Source organism: Limulus polyphemus, unplaced genomic scaffold (genome assembly GCF_000517525.1).
Source record: "Limulus polyphemus unplaced genomic scaffold, Limulus_polyphemus-2.1.2 Scaffold6667, whole genome shotgun sequence".
In the NCBI taxonomy this organism is placed as follows: Eukaryota; Metazoa; Arthropoda; class Merostomata; order Xiphosura; family Limulidae; genus Limulus; species Limulus polyphemus.
The window spans coordinates 11,320-24,275 of NW_013672277.1; the positions used below are offsets into that span (position 1 = coordinate 11,320).

At 30.8% G+C, this 12,956-nt stretch overlaps 1 protein-coding gene across 4 annotated transcripts in view; it reads left to right on the plus strand.

Annotated features, from left to right (window-relative positions):
• The window catches only part of LOC106473950 (nuclear pore glycoprotein p62-like), a 32,349-nt gene that overhangs the window by 8,885 nt on the left and 10,508 nt on the right, over positions 1-12,956 (plus strand). For all 4 annotated transcript variants that reach the window (XR_002613817.1, XM_013934639.2, XM_013934640.2 and 1 more), the window contains 6 exons: positions 167-544; positions 1,713-2,006; positions 4,251-4,316; positions 7,580-7,666; positions 8,998-9,048; positions 10,137-10,299. Coding sequence is in view for 3 of the 4 variants with exons in the window: in XM_013934639.2 (XP_013790093.1) it covers positions 167-544; positions 1,713-2,006; positions 4,251-4,316; positions 7,580-7,666; positions 8,998-9,048; positions 10,137-10,299 (1,039 nt within the window). In the remaining variant the exon portion in view is untranslated. The remainder of the gene's footprint in view (positions 1-166; positions 545-1,712; positions 2,007-4,250; positions 4,317-7,579; positions 7,667-8,997; positions 9,049-10,136; positions 10,300-12,956) is intronic.

Here is a 12,956-nt window from a genome sequence, read left to right on the forward strand (position 1 = left end):
TACTGTAGTTGTTAACTTTGTACAGCTAAGTCTTTCTGTTCTAATGCACTGTTTTTATTTCATAGAGTTTTAGAATACATGAATCAGTAGTTGATAACTTTAGACAACATTTGTTAAATTTTCCTAGGTAAATTGTTACCCTTTTATTCACTTTTCCCTGTTGTAGGATTCTCCTTTGGAAACACACAAGCATCTCAACCTTCTTCAGGGTTCTCTTTTGGGAATCCAACCTCAACTGGCTTTAATTTAGGAAGTAACCCAAGTTCTGGTGGCTTCAGCTTTGGAAACTCTAATCCAACTTCAGGTGGCTTCAGTTTTGGAAGCTCTAATCCATCTTCAGGTGGATCAACAGGTGTTACTCCTGGAAACACTGGTGCAGCTAGTGGATTTTTTGGCCTTGGAGCTCAGAATGCCTCTGCAACTGGAGGGGTTGCTGGAGTTCCAGCAGGTGGAACCAGCACATTTGGATTTGGTAGCAACCCTGCCACTTCAGGAGCACAGCCCACCTTTGGAACTGGCTTAAGTCAGACAACTTCAGGAGGTGGTATGTTAGATAGCCATCTTTATAGTTTTAAGAATATGTTATTTTGACAAGTATTGTCACTGATAGTGATTAACAATAATGGAAACATGTAAAATACAAGTGTAACTTGTTTTAGGTTTGTATATTGTAACAATAACATGACAATGTTCATTATTAGTTTCATATTTATGAAAATTGTGTGCTTTGTAGGTGGTGTAGAAAGACAGTTGACACAGTACTGATAAGTTTTGAATGAATATATAAATTAACAAATGTAAATAATCATGTTCAGCAGTGTGCTCTTCCCATGTAAGATATGTAAACAAGATTTTTCAATAGAAAATGTGGATCAAAATGGTTTGAAAGAATCAGTAATGTGCATGTAAAATATATATCACTGAAATAGAACTTCATGAAAGTGTAGATGAACACCTCTAGGTTATATGTAGTTTTTGCTGAAGTAAAGCTTGCCTTTGGTGTGGAACACACAGTGTGAATTAAAGAATTGAAACACATTCTCAGGATGTGGAAAGAGACCTTGAATCGTAAGAAACTCTCTCTTCAGTTTTTGTTTAATTTTTGTGCAGTCAAACGTATTGAGATTCAATTTCGTACTAGTAAAAATAATATGCAGAATCATTTAAACAGTGTTCAAAAGCCATTAACTGCATATTTCATAGCAGTAAGCTATAACTACAGTTACCTTATTTCAGTTGTATTTTTCAGTTTACAAGTAAACTGTGATAATTTGTCAGCAAAATGGTTGCTTTTAAAATTTATTAGAGGGTTTTTATCTTTCTGTTGATTATTAAAAGTTGGCAAGCTTATGCTGTACAACCTACAGTCATTAATTGTGACATTAAGTCAATCTTATATATCTGAATAATTTGAATGGTACTGTTTACATATTTTAATTGGTAGCATTTCTATGTTAACCAAATAAATGTTTCATAGGTGCTAATGTAACATTTATAATTGAAATATACCTTTATCTAGCTTTTCTTTAAAATTGTGGAGTAATACCAAATTACTACATTTTGAATCTATAACATTATGGAGCAGTTGTGCAATAGAAAAATTTCTAAACATTATAATTTTTTAATAAATCAACTTTTGTGTTTCAAGTAATGATAAGGTAAAAAATATTCAATTATGAATGTTTTATTCACATGTACATGTGTACATTAAGGTGGCTTCAGTTTTGGAACCAACACAACTACCACATCTAGTACTGCTTCATTGGGAACTGCTGCTGTTACTTCTGCTTCAATTGGGTTGCCATTATCAACACCGACGGGAGGTTTTAATTTTGGGGTCCCTGCTACTACCACATCTGGGGGCCTGTCTTTTGGAACCACTTCAACTACTACGCCTAGTGGAGGGATTTTTGGAGGAACATCAGGAATAACATTTGGAGCTACGCCTTCCCAAATAGGTACTACAACAGTAGGAGCTACAGTGACAACTACTACAAAACCAACAGGTAAAGGTTATATATATTACAAATATTTAAAAATGTATCATCATCAATTAACTCTTTCAACCCAGGCTCGGTCACTGGGACCGACCTTATAACAATTTAGTGCTTGTTATAGTTTTCATGCTATAACTTTTAAATTAGTAAGTGAATGTTAACAAAATTTGGCAGTTTATCAGTAAACATTACAATGCTTTCAAACGCAAAATATATTTATTTATTTATTTATTAATTTTTTATAAGTTTTAAGGTTTTTAAAGCAGCGTTTCTCTCATGCTTTTTTTATTCCACATCTTGCTTATCTATCATGCAAAGTAATTTTCATCTTAACATTAAAAATATTTTTGTGCATCAGAAATGCAAAATCTTTATAATGCCCAAATAGTTATCAAATGTTTCTTAAGAAAAAACTTTATCTTCTATCTGTTATTTTCAATAATTCATCTCTGTACAGGTTTGGTAGAATAGACCAATCTAACAACCACCATAAAAAAAAAAAATTAGGAAATAAATATAAATTATGCCTCTTTCATTCTAGAATTAACACAGATTATAACACAAAAGCATAGATGTTTAGACTAAATAGCTTATATATATATATATATATTATTTTTATTATGTTGTCCTTTCACCCGTGCCTGGCTAACAATACAGAAGTTACAATGACGTGGCTCACATGCACTCATATTACGGTATCAAAAAACATAAAGGCGACCTTTGGTCTGTATAAAGTAACTTGTCTTGGCTGTGTTTTATTGATCAGTATTTTTTAAAATACAGTCACATTTAAATTATTATACATTATATATGTATATAGATTATTGCTACTTTGAAATAAGTTCTTAAAGTTATTTTTCCTAAAACATGCCCCTCAGTGGCCCAGCGGTATGTTTGCAGACTTACTATGCTAGAATCCGGGTTTGATACCCGTGGTGGGCAGAGCAAAGATAGCCCATTGTGTAGCTTTGTGCTTAATTATAAACAAACAATTCTAAAACATAGAACAGTAAATAAAGAAGTAAAGCAAACAATTATATCTTCTAGTTGTGACCTTTGTACTCGGTTGCTGCTTGATGTAGGTTGCTAAGCCCTTGAAATAATTGCACATGGAGGATATGAAACAAAATATAATTTTTTAGGTTTTATATGTACTTTTGAATAACTAAAAAATTATAAATTACTACATCAATACCATAGAATTCCACTATAATTTATCTAGCTCAGTAACTAAGCTGTATTTGGGTCTAAAAAAAATATGAAATTTCAAGCAGACTAAAGACACAACTAACCTTATTGAAATCTTGATTCAAAAGAAAGAAATGGCAAAAGCAATGTTAGAAAGGCTGAGAAAACCACTAGGGGGACATTCTGAGCTTCTGATTGGTTATTCATATCGTGTATATAAGGGAGCATTTCCAAAAATGGAAAAGGGTTAGCGGGGTGACATTGTGTATGATTTATTACACGAGCAATATCTTAGCAACTAGAAAAGATAAGACATTCTTATTTTGTATTCTAGCTTGTCAATATCTGTAATTTGAGTTTCTAATTCGTATGAAAGTATAGACTTAGTATTTTGACTTCACAAACATCTAATTTGAACCGGTGCTGCATTTAACACACCATGTGACACACAAAAATTGATGTTTATCTGTATGTTTTTTCATATTTACTTTTAAATTAACAAGTTGAGTAATGTATAGTTCTAAACTTTGAATTATAGTCTACAGTTTGGTACCAAACTTATTGACATAAATTCATGAAATAGTAGTTCAATAAAATTTTGTATGCGAGTCAACAAAGGAGATAACATGGCCTTTTACCTGTGACCCATCTCGAAAAGGTTAATAAATATTTGATTCTGAGTAGCTACCAAAGCAAAAAAGTAATGGTAACATATTACAAATGCATGTGTTTTGTTACATTTTAGTATAAAGTCAGTTTATTCTTAAATTGATCTTTGTTGCTTTTTTGTTCAGATTTAGTAGCATGTATTACAAATGTTACTGGTATATAGTTGAACCTGATGAAGTGTAATTTTTTTAGAGATTTAGTGATGTCATAAAAAATGTAATTACATTTTATTCTGTACACTGAAAGCTAAACCTTAATGGTCTGTGGAAGTTTTTAAACATAGATATTATTTATCTTCTTTAAATTCATTGGTTGATTATAAATGGTTTGGAAGCTACAATCAGGTTTTGTGATATCTGCCCTAAAATCTAATCAAGAACATTTCCTCCTCTTTAGGTTTAACATTTGGGATTCCTCTTGCATCTGGACCAGCACCATCAGTAACAACATCTGCTGCAACAGGTAATCATACTATATTAATTTACTCATATTTTAAAGATTTATGTATAGACAAAGATGGAAAGATTGAATGGGTGCTATTAATGAAGAACTTTTTAACAGACATGAAACATTAATGCTTTAACATACCTCTCTTATGTCTAGTGCAGAATAACTTGAAGACAATACTTTTTTTTTTATAGAGCTACATTGAGGGGGGGGGGGATAGATTTTGATATCAGTATATTAGTTTTATTTCTATTAAAACCCCTAAATGTTGACTAGTGTCAATTTTATGCACATCATATGGTTTGTCTTATTGCATTGCAAAGAAAAAGAAATACAAAATGAAATTCTTTGAAATTTGAGATGCATTTTTTACAGATTCTTTAGTTACTGAGAAATAAAATTTCTTAATTTTATATACGATGTTTGTAGGAATTGTCAGCTTTCAAAATTCAAAAAGTTTTTTTCCTTAAGAAATACATAAAAATGCTTCCCATTGTTGTACATTTTAATGGCTTGCTTTTATGTCTTCATACATTGTTATAAAGCTTTACAATAAACTTAAATTTTCATTGTTTTGATTGGAAAAACCCCACATAGTTTCACTGTGATTATGATCATTGGTTTGTTTTTATTGTAGTTAAGCGCAAAGCTACACATAGGGCTATCTGTGCTCTGCCCACCATGGGTATCGAAACCCAGATTCTAGCATTGTAAGTCCGCAGATATACCACTATGCCACTCGGTAGCTTATGATCATTGATGTAAAAAGTGATTTTTTTTTACCTTAACAAAATTATAAGCAAGCTGATAAGTTTTTTTTTCTTAATCAGATTTCTGTTAATATATTTAGGTTTTAAACCTATTATATATTCATTTATTTATAGGTTTTAAATTTCTTTTCAGTCATTTTCTTTGTACATTCAAGCAGTTATTTAGGTAGATAAGGCCTAACAAAGAACAGCCTTGTCTGTGAAACAAAACTTGGTATGATCAAGTGCAAATTGATCTAATTAAACTTAAAAATTCTCAACCTGATCTTTTTCCACACACACACATTTCCTATCATATTGCAATATCATACATCAAAAGAAGTTTAAAAAACATATTGGTTGTACTTGTGGTACAGCATCTTTTCTTGCAGCAATATATCATCAACCTAAGCTTTTATTATAAGCACTGTTCCAATCTTTATGCGAGCCTCTGCTGAATTGGAAGTCATATTGGCATATGACATTGAAAAGAACAAAGAAATTTTATTACATGTTTAGATCACTAGCCTATGATTTTCCAAAGCAAATATATAAGCTGTTTACAGCATGACAACTCTGGTTGAATAACAATAATTGATTAAAATATATAAAACCTACTAGTATTGAAATTACAAGGTTCAAATTGACACTACTTTCTTTAAAGCTATTTTAACTTTTCCCCTAGGAAGCTACAAATGCTCTGAAAAGTTCAAGAAATTTACAATCACTAATGTTTTTGTTTGTAGCATGCTGAAATCAACTAAAAATCAAAATTTGGAATTTTTTATAAAATTAAATAAATAAAACTTTTCTTTATTGAATAAATTTCAACAATGAAATATTTTAAAAATATATGGAAGAACAGCTACAGGTATATTCTCTTCTTCAAGTGGAGCATGGAGTGAATATTTTCTATTGAGAGAAGTAACTTAAAATATGTCAAATGTACTTGTATAGGTCAAACATATTACTTAAAGATGACTTTTTATATAGTAGCATATTGTGAAATCATTTCTGAGGGAAAACATTTATACTTATTTGTAATAGTAGATCATCTGACACTAATTTTGATAAGTGTGTTACATAAAAATTACTTGTGAATTGGTACTTTACTCTTTAAATATTATGAAATACTGTGTTAATGTGCAAGTTAGAAATTTTTCATTTTATGTTCTAGTGGTATGATATCAACACTTGTTCTGAAACTGAATATAAGTTTATTCTTAGAGAAGTGTCATTAAAACTTGCTGTTAAGTTGTTTAGGAAGTTTAATATTAGTTGTTGTTATTGTTGTTTAATCTATATACATATAAAAGCGAAACTGTATGTTTGTCTGTCCACTAACTCCTCATATGCTATTTGACCAATCACCACCATACTTGGCATGGTGACTCCTACAGCCCCCAGAAGTAGCATAAAGGGGCAAAATTCCCACCTTGTTTGCCACAAAAAATAATATTTAGCTTTTAATTCAGTTTCTGTCTGCCAGTTACACTCCTTTTGATAATACCCAACACTATAAGTCATTGCTTAGCAACAAAACTATCACAATATTTTTGTTAGGCCAACAATGTTGTTTATTGAACAGTGTTTGAATGCATAATGTACATGAGAATTTGTGGTTTATTTTTATTTTCTCTGTTTTTAATCATTTTGTTTATGTAAAAGCAAACAGTTGAATTCAGAAACAACTTCTTAAGTTAGTGTTGGAAAGTTTCTGATCAATCAAACAACTACATTACTATTCCAGATAAATGTGGTAACTTAGTTATGCAGAAGAGCTAAAGGAAAAGGTGTTATCTAATATTTGTCAAAATTATTAATAGTTATGCAAAATAGCAGTGATACTGTTTATGACATAAATGATCAATTAATGCAAAATGGACAGGATTTCACCTACAGCTCAACTGTCGGTGTTCCAGTTACAGTTGATGCTGTAAATTACCCAATTGAATTCCAAAATTCTTTTGAACCACCAAGGATGTCAGGTCACATTTTGAAATTAAAAGTTGGTTCACCAGTAATGTTGTTGAGAAATCTTGATCCTCTAAAATTATGTAATGGCTACAAGTTTAGTTGTTAAGACTTTACTGCTTCATGTTATTGTGATTACCCCTTTGAATTTAGAAGGCTTCAACACCCAGTTACAATTTGTTTTGCAATATTGATTAATAATGCACAAGGTCAAAGTTTTAAGGTTGGTGGATTGTTCCTAAAGCAGCCTTGTTTTTCACATGGTCACTTCTATGTAGGATATTAAAGGGTTGGATCTCCTCAAAATCTGTTTATATTATCAGAATAAGGAACAACAGTCATTGTGGTATATCAAGAAGCTTTAACTTAGATTGTGTAATTTTTGTCCTGAAAATCAAATATATAAATTAAAATTGTTAAGAAAATTGAATTTTCTAAATATATGTTCTTAAAAGTAATTTCATTGTGTTTTTCAATACCTATTTCAAGTAATTTGGATACCTGTGCAGAGAACAGATAATTCAGCTAGTATTATATAATTTTATAATTGAATAGTTCTTCAGTTTGGAGTAACTGGACAGGCTGCTGTTACCACTGCATCTTCCTCTACAGGATTTGGGATTCTGCAAACATCCACATCAGGTAGGACTCACATTTTACTGTTTATCCAATTTAATCCACTTCATTATTTGTTTGTTTGTTGTTGTTTTTTATTTCTAAATTTAAATCGAAAAATTTATAACATTTAAGAAACCTTGAAAGATAAACATAACATTCATTGTGTAGTTTGTGACTCAATTTTTGTGTGAGGTCTAGTTTTTATTTTATTTGTTATTCCTTTTATTCATGCTAGAATACCCCTGCTATAAATAGGAAGGCTAGGACTATAATATGACTGTTTGAAATTGACACGTAGATGAATGGATATATGGATAATAAGTTTCCATCCATTATTAAAATAATCTAAGGAAAATTTTGTGAATTTCATAAGCAGAAACTAGAAAATTGTCAGTCATTCAGATTATTGTCGGCGTCTGTGCTAGGCATGAGAAACTAAACAATAGCTAAGAACTCCAAACAGCTCAAGAGACCCCTAATTCAAGGGGATTTTTTTTTTCATCAGAAGTTTGACTTTTGCTGTTTTAATATTGTATTAATTTATGAAAAAATCTTTTCTATGAAAGTGACCCAAAAATGCATCACTGAGTTATGGATGAACATTTAAAAATTGTTGCAAGACAGCAAGACACTTCCTGGTCAGGCACATGTGCAGTGTTGATTGGTTACTGCAATAGACACATAGTATGCATGCTTTGAAAAAGATACTGGCTCAGTGGTTTGAGCATAGGAATGACTTTTAACAAGTGTATTAGTATGTATGTTGGTGTATTTTTGTTTTGTGGAAATATTGCAGTTAGTATTTTTTTTAGGGACTAGGTGAAGGTGTCCAAAAATATTCCAGCTTAGAGCACCCAATAGGGTAGCACAGCCTATGATCACCATACTTATTTTATTCGTGAGAAAATCTAATTATTAAGAATTTGCAAACTTGGTTCATATTTAAAATTATATACAAGATATTTTGTTGCTTGCTTCAAGTACAAAAGCCTGGCTGTTAGCATTCTTTCAAATATCAGCACCTGCTGAAAAGTTTGAGGTTCCTCTAAAGTATTTGAAAATCATTGGAAACATTTTCAGAAATTCATATGATCAACAAAAGTGAAGAAAAAAATACAATGTTCTCTAGTAATTAGTAAGTTAAATGTTTTAAGTATGGTATAAAAAGAAATTTATAAAAAACTGGCATTCTTCATTTCCAGGTCTCACAAACAGGAGAGATGTAATATGGAAAAATCTTGATTGTGATACTTTTAACTACTTTTGTATATCAGTCCTATTTACTTTACTGTTTTTCTAATCTTTTCTACTAGAAATGTAAAAAAAAGCAAAAAACACTTTTTTTTTACATGCAGGAATCACTGGTCAACCTGCAACAACTTCAGTTACTAAGACAACTAGTACAGGTAATTATGGGTTTTTAACTTTTTAATAAGCAAAACTTTTAATCATTTGTTTTCTCTTATGCTGTTTGTATGTGGCATTGTTGAACTTTAGTTCATAATTTAAAGACTTATTAGCAAACAGAAACTTTGTTTTTTTATTTCTGTATGAAAAGGGTACTTATTGTACCAATCTTGCTCATAGTGTAAAAAACAAAAAGACACTGAAAACTCTCATGAAAAATAAAAACATACATACACACATATATATATAGATACACATATATAGTAAAACTTATTTAAAAAAAGGAAATAACTACTGAAACTTTAGATTTTTCAGTAGTATGTATATAAGAGTGATGGAAAAATCCTACTGTTCAAATAGAGTAGCCCAAATTGTGATGGTAGTTGCTCTGTAAGTTAAAAATTAGGTCTTCTTTAGGTAGCTGTTTGACCTGAGAAAACGTTTTATAGCATCACGTTCCTGAAACATAATGTGTAGTTTACCACATAGTTCTAAAAATCTCTGTTGTCACCTCACAAGAGCTGACAGAATTGATTTTTTTGTGTGCTTATGACTGTGCTTTTAATGTGCTAACCCAATATCTCATAAAATACAAATTAAATATTTCTCAGTATAAGATAAATAAAAGGTACTAAGCAACAGGAAGTAGAAAGAGTTGATTATTTAGAAATTCAATAATCCTTTCTGCTCCTATTTGCAAGGGGTCTGCAGACAAAGAAAGAATATTGAAGTATGTGAATTGTTTTAGGGAACATCTGGAACCAGTAGAATATATTAAACTGGGAGAAAAAAAAAGCTAGATGTCTGGTATTCAGTTACACAAAATGTCTACCTGAAAAATTTTTTTAACATTAGTTTGCAGCCAAGTATTGTAGTTACATACATGTATGATCTAGATTTCTGTGTTTCTTCAGTGATTTTCTTACTAAAATCTTGCATGGTGATAAAGATTATTTACTTTCAGCTCCCTTCTCATGCTAAACTTGAATATGTGGTCCAAATTTATTTTCAATTTTCTCAATGCACAAAGTCACAGATGTGATTTTGATTTTTGACACTTTAATCAATGCTTTTATGTGTACTCCAGGTTTCTCATTTGGTGCAGTACCTTCCTTTCTCAGTAGTACTTCAACAGCTACAACCAGTACTTCTGATGGTTTCAATATTGCAATGAGTAAACCTTCCAGCACGGTAACCTCAGCATCTGGCTTTTCCTCACTTGTAACAACAACGACTTCCACATCAATAGGGTGAGTTTTCTTTTGTCTTGTAGAATTATATCAGAGATGTGTTCTCCCAAGGTACCTGATGGTAAGAGAAGGTGTGTATCAGCAAGTTGCATTTAACTCTCTCTATATGGGCTCGGTCAAATTGACCTACCGTGTGACCAGTTTGTACTCGTTAAGAAGATGTGTATCAGAAAGTTGCATTTAACTCTCTCTATATGGGCTCGATCAAATTACCTACCGTGTGACCAGTTTGTACTCATTAAGAAGGTGTGTATCAGCAAGTTGCATTTAACTCTCTCTATACGGGCTCGATCAAATTGACCTATCGTGTGACCACTTTGTACTCATTTAAAGTCATTATAGTTTTGATAATACTAACTTTTAATATAGTATGTGTATCTTCACAAAATTTGGCAGACTTTCAGTAAACATTACAAGTCTTTTACATGTTAGAAAATTCTTAGTGAAGTGTTTTTAATAAGCTAAAAAAGATTTGTCCATGAATATATTGAGTCTATTTGTTGACTAGTCTGAGTGCAAAGTGATTTTCATTTTAAGATTAAAAATACTTCATCTCAAAAATATCAAATTTCATTTTCGTAATCTCTAAATCCTCCAAAATACATTTCAAAGTTGTTGTTTTTTTCAGTACAACTTTATTTTATTTATTTTCTCTACCCTAACTCTATACAAAGTTGACCAATTTGACTGACCACGTAACTACCCAAAAAAAATCGAACTAAATCTAAATTACCCTTTTTTCTTTCTAGAATGAGTTAAAATTGTAACATGAAACTACATTTGTTTATCCAAAGTAGCTTTAAGCTTCTAACAGTAGACATCTATTTATTGTTTTATTGCTCCTTGAATCATGTCTAACTTCTAATCGAGCCACTATAAGTTGTAAATCACTTGGAAAACATGCGATTCATATTATGCTATTGAATTACATTACCCACGAGCTACTCCAAGCTGCTTGTGTGTATGCCTTGTGGAAAAATTTTATTATATTATTATTATTATTAATTATTTTATCTAATCTAACCTTAACTAGCCTAAAAGGTATCCTATTTTTACATTTTAGTTACTTTTATAATAATAAATAATGTATATAAAAATAAGAAATAAAGTACTTATCTAGGCCTTCTTTTAATTATTATTTTTTTGCTGTCAACTTTCGATGAAACTTAACCCTCCTTTTTTTATACTAATGGCAGTAGCACACTAAATAAATTTCATTTAATTAAATAATGCACCAAAGAACATAGAATAATAAAAAGCAGACAATGTCCCATGACTATCACAATTTTCCTGGCTTTCTAACTATGTGACAAAAACCATTACAAGCTAGTCGTTAACTTTCTTATGGGAACAAAGCTTGTACTGAAAGAAAAATTGACAATTCTCTGTACAGAAATCAACATAATATAATATATCATTTGATAGATGAAAACTTTGGCTTTCTATTGGTTATAAACAATATAGTATTAAATGTAAGAGAGAACTATTAACAAATTTTGAGAGGATATGACAGTTGGGTGTGGTAAGAGGGGTCTACTTCTCTGCTTGGTGGCTCTGTAACCAAGCAAGATTGAAGGCTGTAAAAATTATGCTATGTCTGAGCAATGATGATATTATAGCAAGTAATTTACATTAAATTTCATACTTATTGGAGGGGTGGTGAATAAATTAAAGAAGGGAGAATGACTAGAGAAAAAACCAGGAGAAATTTAGGCTTTTTTAATATAGCCTTATAAAATTAAAAACTTAAAACTTTTATACTAATATAATATGGATTATTAGCTACAATTTTATACTATACTAAATACTAATTGGTATAACATAAACAAAATATAGTTGAATTTAATTTTTAATATAACTCACTAAAAACTTTGTGATGTGCCGGAAAGGATGCCTATGGTGAGAGGGTTAAATGATAAGTACAGTTTGGTTGTTGTTACTAGCCTTGAGTCAGACAGATGTCAGTAGATTGTATCACAGGGCAATGCTTTGATGGAACTTAAGTTGGGTAGAATAACTGATAGAGAATTTGGATTAGTAGATTCCATTTATTAAATGTTAACATTAAGCATGGTGGATGTGAAAGGTACAAAGTTAGCAGCAGGCTATGGAGGATTGTTTTAATAATAATTGATGTTTGAGGAATAGAATTAAGGTATGAAACAGCAATTAGCTGTTATGGAATATTTAGCAATTGTAATTCGTATCAAAAGTGTACATTTAGGAGTAAAAAAGCTCAGCAAAACTAATTATGATCTCAATAAACCAGGACTAGTATTGAGAAAAGTTTTCAAAACTTTTATGGTCATTAGCTTATAACTTTACAATTATTGAAAGCAGGATTTCATAAATTACAAAGTGGCATTCAGTGGACTGAAATTATGTCAACAATATGTGTTTAAAATGAGTATTAACTGTTTCAGCGTGGGCTCTGTCCCTGGGATTGACCTAGTAACCATTTTGTGCTTGTTATAGTTTTTATGCTATAACTTTTAAATTAGTAAGCATGTTTTCACAAAATTTGGCAGATAATCAGTAAACATTACAAGGCTTTCATATGCAAAATACAAGATTTTTTTTTATTATGTTTTAAGGTTTGTAAAGCAATGTTTTTCTCATGCCTTTTTTTCTTTCACATGTTTCCTATCCAACATGGA